This window comes from Oncorhynchus tshawytscha, unplaced genomic scaffold (genome assembly GCF_018296145.1).
Source record: "Oncorhynchus tshawytscha isolate Ot180627B unplaced genomic scaffold, Otsh_v2.0 Un_contig_917_pilon_pilon, whole genome shotgun sequence".
Classification (NCBI taxonomy): Eukaryota; Metazoa; Chordata; class Actinopteri; order Salmoniformes; family Salmonidae; genus Oncorhynchus; species Oncorhynchus tshawytscha.
In genome coordinates this window covers 7,501-17,500 of record NW_024608774.1, presented here as the reverse complement: position 1 = coordinate 17,500, position 10,000 = coordinate 7,501, and the positions used below count along the sequence as shown (strand labels likewise).

The window sequence follows — 10,000 nt, the reverse complement described above, 5'->3', positions numbered from 1 at the left end:
AGCCACAGCAGTCAACTAGCTAGCTAGGTAGCTGTTTAGCTAGCCACAGCAGTCAACTAGCTAGCTAGGTAGCTGTTTAGCTAGCCACAGCTATCAACTAGCTAGCTGTTTAGCTTTCTAGCACATTCACTCATTTGTTTATCAACAATTAAAAAGCTAGTTAGCTACCACGTCTTCTTGTAAAACTGTCAACCGAGTAGCTAGCAAGCAACAAGTTACTGTGCAGTCAGAAAATATTCACACCCCTTGACATTTTCCACATTTTGTTGTGTTACAAAGTGGGATTAATGTGGATTTAAGTGTCATTTTGTCAACACTTTACACAAAATACTTGAATGTTAAAGTGTAAGAAAATTAAAATTGAATTTATGAAAAATAAAACGCTACTACATACACAGGGCATTCGGAAAGTATTCAGACCACTTGACTTTCTTCACATTTTAATACATTACAGCCTTATTCTAAAATGGATTACATTGTTTTTTCCACTCATCAATCTACACACAATACCCCATAATGACAAACCAAAAACAGGCTTTTAGAAATGTTAGCAAATTCATGAAAAATACAAAACTGAAATATCATATTTCCATCAGTATTCAGACCCTTTACTCAGTAGTATTCAGACCCTTTACTCAGTAGTATTCAGACCCTTTACTCAGTAGTATTCAGACCCTTTACTCAGTAGTATTCAGACCCTTTACTCAGTAGTATTCAGACCCTTTACTCAGTAGTATTCAGACCCTTTACTCAGTAGTATTCAGACCCTTTACTCAGTAGTATTCAGACCCTTTACTCAGTACTTTGTTGAAGCACCTTTGGCAGCGATTACTGCCTCAAGTCTTCGTGGGTATGATGCTGAAATCTTGGCACACCTGTATTTGGGGAGTTTCTCCCATTCTTCTCTGCAGATCCTCTCAAGCTCTGTCAGGTTGGATGGGGAATGTCACTGCACAACTATTTTCAGGTCTCTCCAGAGATGTTCGATCAGGTTCAAGTCCGGACTCTGGCTTAGCCACTCAAGGACATTCAGAGACTTGTCCCGAAGTCACTCCTGCATTGTCTTGGAACCTTCACCCCAGTCTGAGGTCCTGAGCGCTCTGGAGCAGGTTTTCATCAAGGATTTCTCTGTACTTTGCTCTGTTCATCTTTCCCTCGATACTGACTAGTCTCTCAGTTCCTGCCGCTGAAAAACATCCCCAAAGCATGATGCTGCCAACACCATGCTTCACCATAGGGATGTTGTCATGTTTCCTCCAGACATGATGCTGCCAACACCATGCTTCACCGTAGGGATGTTGTCATGTTTCCTCCAGACATGATGCTGCCAACACCATGCTTCACCATAGGGATGTTGTCATGTTTCCTCCAGACATGATGCTGCCAACACCATGCTTCACCATAGGGATGTTGTCATGTTTCCTCCAGACATGATGCTGCCAACACCATGCTTCACCGTAGGGATGTTGTCATGTTTCCTCCAGACATGATGCTGCCAACACCATGCTTCACCGTAGGGATGTTGTCATGTTTCCTCCAGACATGATGCTTGGTTGGGGTATGTACGTACGGTCACTGTGGGGACAACGTCGTCGATTCACTTATTGATGAAGCCGGTGACTGAGGTGATGTACTCCTCAATGCCATTGGATGAATCCTGGAACGTATTCCAGTCCAAACAGTCCTGTAGCGTAGCATCCGCGTCATCTGGCCACTTCCGTATTGAGTGAGTCACTGGTACTTCTTGCTTTCGTTTTTGCTGATAAGCAGGAATCAGGAGGATATAATTATGGTGAGATTTGCCAGATTTGGTAAAACTGATTTAAGTTCGCCTGTATTAAAGTCCCCGGCCACTAGGAGCGCCGCTTCTGGATGAGCATTTTCTTGTTTGCTTATGACCTTATGCAGCTCGTTGAGTGTGCGCTTAGTGCCAGCACGGATTTGTGGTGGTAAATAGACTGCTACGAATAGTACAGATGAGAACTCTCTTGGTAAATAGTGTGGTCTACAGCTTATCATAAGGTATTCTACCTCAGGTGAGCAATACCTCAAAACTTCTTTAATATTAGACATTGCGCACCAGCTGTTATTGACAAATAGACACACACCTCCACCCCTCGTCTTACCAGGCGTAGCTGCTATGTCCTGCTGATGCACAGATAACCCGGCCAGCTCTATATTCTCCGTGTCGGCGTTTAGCCACGACTCGGTGAAACATTAGATATTATAGTTTTTAATGTCCCGTTGGTACGATATCTCGATCGTAGATCATCCAGTTTATTCTCCAGTTATTGCACGTTGGCCAATAGAACGGATGGTAGAGGCAGTTTATCCACTCACCGACGACACAAACACTTTATGTAAATTCAGGCTGTAACAAAACAACACGTGGAAACAGTCAAAGGGTGTGAATACTGTCTAAAGACACTGTGCCGTGGTCTCTACTTTGGTAGAGATGGTCACATTAACACAAAGCCCTTCAAGTTAGATAAAGAATCACTCCAAACCAAAGGGATGCAGCATCTCAACTGAACAGACTGAACCAAGCAGAGGCAGCATGACCGCAGAAAGACTACATCCACCAGACACAATACTGATAGACTGAACCAAGCAGAGGCAGCATGACTGCAGGAAGACTACATCCAACAGACACAATACTGATAGACTGAACCAAGCAGAGGCAGCATGACCGCAGAAAGACTACATCCACCAGACACAATACTGATAGACTGAACCAAGCAGAGGCAGCATGACCGCTACATCCACCAGACACAATACTGATAGACTGAACCAAGCAGAGGCAGCATGACCGCAGAAAGACTACATCCACCAGACACAATACTGATAGACTGAACCAAGCAGAGGCAGCATGACCGCAGAAAGACTACATCCACCAGACACAATACTGATAGACTGAACCAAGCAGAGGCAGCATGACCGCAGAAAGACTACATCCACCAGACACAATACTGATAGACTGAACCAAGCAGAGGCAGCATGACCGCAGAAAGACTACATCCACCAGACACAATACTGATAGACTGAACCAAGCAGAGGCAGCATGACCGCAGAAAGACTACATCCACCAGACACAATACTGATAGACTGAACCAAGCAGAGGCAGCATGACCGCAGAAAGACTACATCCAACAGAACTAAATACTGATACATCACAACTCATTGGAAGTCAAATGAAAGGACATAGTTAAAAGCATCATGAGCAAACTGTCCATTCAGTAAGATGGAGTACAACAAATCAATGAGACATCACAACACAGTGATTGATGTAGTTGTGATGGTTGGCTGGGGATCTAGGAAGTAAAGTTTGACATCTGGAAAAATGTCATCCCATCTTACCTGCAGACCTTAGGGCTATGGGACGAGGTACGAGTTTGAAATGGGGGAAAAGTACAAAACAGAAGATATTGAAAGCAACAAATGTGAGAGGACAAAGCAGAAATGCATTGTGGTTGTAATGGACCTGGGCTGATGCTCTGAGTTGTGTTAAACACTGACATTAAACACTGACGCTCTCTGAAACTGGGGTTACTGAACCTTCCTTTCAACTGGAAGTGATAACTGGGGTTACTGAACCTTCCTTTCAACTGGAAGTGATAACTGGGGTTACTGAACCTTCCTTTCAACTGGAAGTGATAACTGGGGTTACTGAACCTTCCTTTCAACTGGAAGTGATAACTGGGGTTACTGAACCTTCCTTTCTGGGATTACTGAACCTTCCTTTCTGGGGTTACTGAACCTTCTTTTCAACTGGAAGTGATAACTGGGGTTACTGAACCTTCCTTTCTGGGGTTACTGAACCTTCCTTTCTGGGGTTACTGAACCTTCCTGTTACTGGAAGTGATAACTGGGGTTACTGAACCTTCCTTTATGGGATTACTGAACCTTCCTGTTACTGGAAGTGATAACTGGGGTTACTGAACCTTCCTTTCTGGGGTTACTGAACCTTCCTTTCAACTGGAAGTGATAACTGGGGTTACTGAACCTTCCTTTCTGGGGTTACTGAACCTTCCTGTTACTGAACCAGAGGCAGAACATAAGTAATTCTAGGTCATATTTCCTTCTGAACACAAACCCAATTCACATGAACGTTATTAGATAAGTGATTGCTGCCCTGCTCATACTAAGAAATCAGTGTTGATTGTGATAGGGTTAGGGTTGTCTGGAAAACGATGTACATTGTCCTATCCTGTATCACATGATCAACTGGATGTACCTTAGGAACATATCTACAGATATGGATGGTCCATATCAAACCCATTATACATTATTATACACAGTACCACAGCATGTCAGAGTGTAGTGGGTAGTGGGTGTGGTACCTGGCGCTGCGTGCTCCAATGCTAAAGCCCATGTAACCCTCCTGGGGCAGAGAGTCGTCTCCCAGCTCTCTCAGGTCCTGGGGTCCCAGGTACTTATCCGTGTCGCCTGTCATCGCATCCTCACCTGACATAACAGCAACCAGTTAGTTAGACAGTCCACAGCTCACAGTCCCCTCACTCCAGTTAGTTAGACAGTCCACAGCTCACAGTCCCCTCACTCCAGTTAGTTAGACAGTCCACAGCTCACTGTCCTCTCTCTCCAGTTAGTTAGACAGTCCTCTAGTCCAGTCCCCTCTCTCCAGTTAGTTAGACAGTCCTCTAGTCCAGTCCTCTCTCTCCAGTTAGTTAGACAGTCCTCTAGTCCAGTCCTCTCTCTCCAGTTAGTTAGACAGTCCTCTAGTCCAGTCCTCTCTCTCCAGTTAGTTAGACAGTCCTCTAGTCCAGTCCCCTCTCTCCAGTTAGTTAGACAGTCCACAGCTCACAGTCCCCTCTCTCCAGTTAGTTAGACAGTCCTCTCTCTCCAGTTAGTTAGACAGTCCTCTAGTCCAGTCCCCTCTCTCCAGTTAGTTAGACAGTCCTCTAGTCCAGTCCTCTCTCTCCAGTTAGTTAGACAGTCCTCTAGTCCAGTCCTCTCTCTCCAGTTAGTTAGACAATCCTCAAGTCACAGTGCTTTCTCTCCAGTTAGTTAGACAGTCCTCAAGTCACAGTGCTTTCTCTCCAGTTAGTTAGACAGCCCTCTAGTCCAGTCCTCTCTCTCCAGTTAGTCAGACAGTCTACAAGTCACAGTCCTCTCTATCCAGTTAGTTAGACAGCCCCCTCCCCCTACAGTCCTCTAGTCCAGTCCTCTCTCTCCAGTTAGTTAGACAGTCTACAAGTCACCGTCCTCTCTCTCCAGTTAGTTAGACAGCCCCCTCCCCCTACAGTCCTCTAGTCCAGTCCTCTCTCTCCAGTTAGTTAGACAGCCCCCTCCCCCTACATTCCTCTAGTCCAGTCCTCTCTCTCTGCTGTCCTAACTGGAACAGCCATGCTCTAACCCCTGAAAGCAGGTCCTGTAGGAGTGTCTACAGAGCAGACAGGCTGTTTTAGCAGATCAACAGAAGCCTGAAGGCCTGTTCCACTGTCCTATCCCCTGCTCTGCTCTGCCAAGGGACACACAGCTGACAGGACACATCCGCCACGTGGCTACTCAGTTACTCACACTACACTTGTTTAGTCACTGACTACAAAGCAATGGTTTAAGCAGTGAAAACAACGTGTTCAACTTTAAAAAACAACAACACCCATTCTAAAGTTAGAAACCAATATTGCAGCTATGATGGGTAGGTTTGTAGAGTTAGCCGTCCAGGGGAGTCACGATGCAGTGTTAATGGACGTTAGAGAGAGATGACGCAGAAGAAAGGAGGCGTTACAACGTAGAAACTAGAGCAAGTTCACATCAACCAGCCAGCTACCATCCAGCGAGGGGAGAACAGCATTCCACCGGAGATAAAGCAGAGTTCATCGCCCCCCTGCTGATCTACAGCAACCCTTCCCCCATTCCTCCAACCTCACCCCTCCTCCCCTGTTCCGCCAACCTCCCCATGCATCTCTCCCTCTCCTCTCCTTCCTCTCCCTCTCCTCTCCCTCCCCTGCCCCTCTCCCCTCCCCCTCCTCTCCCTCTCCTCCTCCCCCTCCTCTCCCTCTCCTCCCCCCTCCTCTCCTCTCCTCTCCCTCCCTCCCCTCTCCTCCCCTCCCCTCCCCTCCCCCTCTCCTCCCCCTCTCCTCCCCCCCTCTCCTCTCCCTCTCCTCCCCTCTCCTCCCCCTCTCCTCTCCCCTCTCCTCCCCTCTCCTTCCCCTCCTCTCCCTCTCCTCCCCTCCTCTCCCTCTCCTCCCCCTCTCCTCTCCCCTCCCCCTCCTCCCCCTCCCTCCCCTCTCCCTCTCCTCCTCCCCCTCCTCTCCCTCCCTCCTCCCCCTCCTCTCCCTCTCCTCCCCCCCTCCTCTCCCTCTCCTCTCCCCTCTCCCTCCCTCTCCTCTCCTCTCCCTCTCCTTCCCCTCCTCTCCCTCTCCCTCTCCTCCCCTCCTCCCCTCTCCCTCTCCCCCCCCTCTCTAACTGCAGAAACACACAACAAAACTTGACAGACCTCATCTGGTGACATTCCTCACAAGAATGTCCATTCAAGTATTACCCCCTCCCCTCTCTCCCCCTCCACTCCCCTCCCTCTCTCTCCCTCTCTCCTGCCACCCCTCCCCTCTCCCTCCCTCCACCCTCTCTCTCCCTCTCTCCTAATCACACCAGAACACCTACTCCACCCTCTCTGTCCTAATCACACCAGAAAACCTACTCCACCCTCTCTGTCCTAATCACACCAGAATACCTACTCCACCCTCTCTGTCCTAATCACACCAGAACAACTACTCCACCCTCTCTGTCCTAATCACACCAGAACACCTACTCCACCCTCTCTGTCCTAATCACACCAGAACACCTACTCCACCCTCTCTGTCCTAATCACGCCAGAACAACTACTCAGACCAGGACAGGACTAGATCAGACCAGGACAGGACTGACGGTCCAGGACAGGACTAGATCAGACCAGGAAAGGACTAGATCAGACAAGGACAGGACTACATCAGACCAGGACAGGACTACATCAGACCAGGACAGGACTAGATCAGACCAGGACAGGACCAGATCAGACCAGGACAGGACCAGATCAGGACAGGACTAGATCAGACCGGGACAGGACTGACGGTCCAGGACAGGACTAGATCAGACCAGGAAAGGACTGGATCAGACCAGGACAGGAGTAGATCAGACCAGGACCAGATCAAACCAGGACAAGACTAGATCAGACCAGGACAGGACCAGATCAGACCAGGACAGGACAAGATCAGACCAGGACAGTACCAGATCAGGACAGGACTAGATCAGACCGGGACAGGACTGACGGTCCAGGACAGGACTAGATCAGACCAGGAAAGGACTGGATCAGACCAGGACAGGACTGAGGGTCCAGGACAGGACTGAGGGTCCAGGACAGGATTAGTTCAGAACAGGACAGGACTAGATCAGACCAGGACAGGACAAGATCAGACCAGGACAGGACTAGATCAGACCAGGACAGGACTGAGCGTCCAGGACCAGGACAAGACCCACCGCCAGGACATCTAGCCATGTCTGTCCCCAGACCAGAGGGGGGTAGACTACTAACCTATGTAACGTGGTCAGTAGTCTACAGTAACGTGGTCAGTAGACTACAGTAACCTATGTAATGTGGTCAGGAAACTACAGTAACATGGTCAGTAGACTACAGTAACCTATGTAACATGGTCTACAGTAACCTATGTAACGTGGTCAGTAGACCTATGTAACAGACTAAGTAACCTATGTAAGTGTGGTCAGTAGACTACAGTAACCTATGTCAGTAGACTACAGTAACCTGTCAGTAGACTACAGTAACCTATAACCTAACGTGGTCAGTAGACTACAGTAACCTATGTAATGTGGTCAGTAGACTACAGTAACCTATGTAACGTGGTCAGTAGACTACAGTAACCTATGTAACGTGGTCAGTAGACTACAGTAACCTATGTAACGTGGTCAGTAGACTACAGTAACCTATGTAATGTGGTCAGTAGACTACAGTAACCTATGTAATGTGGTCAGGAAACTACAGTAACCTATGTAATGTGGTCAGTAGACTAGAGTAACGTGGTCAGTAGACTACAGTAACCTATGTAATGTGGTCAGGAAACTACAGTAACGTGGTCAGTAGACTACAGTAACCTATGTAACGTGGTCAGTAGTCTACAGTAACCTATGTAACGTGGTCAGTAGACTACAGTAACCTATGTAATGTGGTCAGTAGACTAGAGTAACGTGGTCAGGAAACTACAGTAACCTATGTAACGTGGTCAGTAGTCTACAGTAACCTATGTAATGTGGTCAGTAGACTACAGTAACCTATGTAATGTGGTCAGTAGACTAGAGTAACGTGGTCAGTAGACTACAGTAACCTATGTAATGTGGTCAGGAAACTACAGTAACGTGGTCAGTAGACTACAGTAACCTATGTAACGTGGTCAGTAGTCTACAGTAACCTATGTAACGTGGTCAGTAGACTACAGTAACCTATGTAATGTGGTCAGTAGACTAGAGTAACGTGGTCAGTAGACTACAGTAACCTATGTAACGTGGTCAGTAGACTACAGTAACCTATGTAACGTGGTCAGTAGACTACAGTAACCTATGTAACGTGGTCAGTAGACTACAGTAACCTATGTAACGTGGTCAGTAGACTACAGTAACCTATGTAACGTGGTCAGTAGATTACAGTAACCTATGTAACGTGGTCAGTAGACTACAGTAACCTATGTAACGTGGTCAGTAGACTACAGTAATGTGGTCAGTAGACTACAGTAACCTATGTAACGTGGTCAGTAGACTAGAGTATCGTGGTCAGTAGTCTACAGTAACATGGTCAGCAGACTACAGTAACGTGGTCAGTAGACTACAGTAACCTATGTAACGTGGTCAGTAGCCTACAGTAACCTATGTAACGTGGTCAGTAGACTAGAGTAACCTATGTAACGTGGTCAGACTACAGTAACGTGGTTTCTTGTCAGTAGACTACAGTAACGTGGTTTGTTGTCAGTAGACTACAGTAACGTGGTTTGTTGTCAGTAGACTACAGTAACGTGGTTTGTTGTCAGTAGAGTACAGTAACGCGCTTTGTTGTCAGTAGACTACAGTAACGTGGTTTGTTGTCAGTAGACTACAGTAACGTGGTTTGTTGTCAGTAGACTACAGTAACGTGGTTTGTTGTCAGTAGACTACAGTAATGTGGTTTGTTGTCAGTAGACTACAGTAACGTGGTTTGTTGGCAGTAGAGTACAGTAACATGGTTTGTTGTCAGTAGACTACAGTAACGTGGTTTGTTGTCAGTAGACTACAGTAACGTGGTTTGTTGTCAGTAGACTACAGTAACGTGGTTTGTTGTCAGTAGAGTACAGTAACATGGTTTGTTGTCAGTAGACTACAGTAACGTGGTTTGTTGTCAGTAGACTACAGTAACGTGGTTTGTTGTCAGTAGACTACAGTAACGTGGTTTGTTGTCAGTAGACTACAGTAACGTGCTTTGTTGCCATTTTTTGTGGTATTGGAACAAAATGTCCAGAATGTAAAACAACTTGATCGACCCGGTTCCTTTCAGAATAACGGTTCTGTTCTGGAACAGCTGTATCATTGGAATGTGATACATAACGAGGTGTGCTTGAGGACCATGCGGACGCCTTCGAGCGGTAGGGGAGGCTGTTTGGAGTGTTTATCCGACTGGATTAAATTAAATTATGCCCCCCCCCCAACCAAAGTTGCGCTGCTGAGGAACAGTATCGATCACTTTGGTTTTCGGTTCGGGTTCCTCAAATAATGTAGTTGTTTTCCAGTCTTGGGTTGTGTTCCCTTAAGCGGTTCCAAACCTAGGACAGTGGTATGGTAGGGAGACTGGGACAGTCAGCTGTAGAGTCAGGACAGTGGTATGGTAGGGAGACTGGGACAGTCAGCTGTAGAGTCAGGACAGTGGTATGGTAGGGAGACTGGGACAGTCAGCTGTAGAGTCAGGACAGTGGTATGGTAGTGAGACAGTCAGGTGTAGAGTCAGGACAGTGGTATGGTAGTGAGA

The 10,000-nt window shown here is 47.0% G+C and overlaps 1 protein-coding gene across 10 annotated transcripts in view; it reads right to left on the bottom strand.

Moving 5' to 3' along the window:
* Positions 1-10,000, bottom strand: part of LOC112253201 (ankyrin-3) — a gene marked incomplete at its 5' end in the record, with an annotated part of 64,511 nt that overhangs the window by 50,079 nt on the left and 4,432 nt on the right. For 7 of the 10 annotated variants that reach the window (XM_042313634.1, XM_042313636.1, XM_042313635.1 and 4 more), the window contains 2 exon segments: positions 3,358-3,372; positions 4,341-4,464. In XM_042313634.1, the coding sequence (XP_042169568.1) occupies positions 3,358-3,372; positions 4,341-4,464 (139 nt within the window). 10 annotated transcript variants of the gene reach the window in all.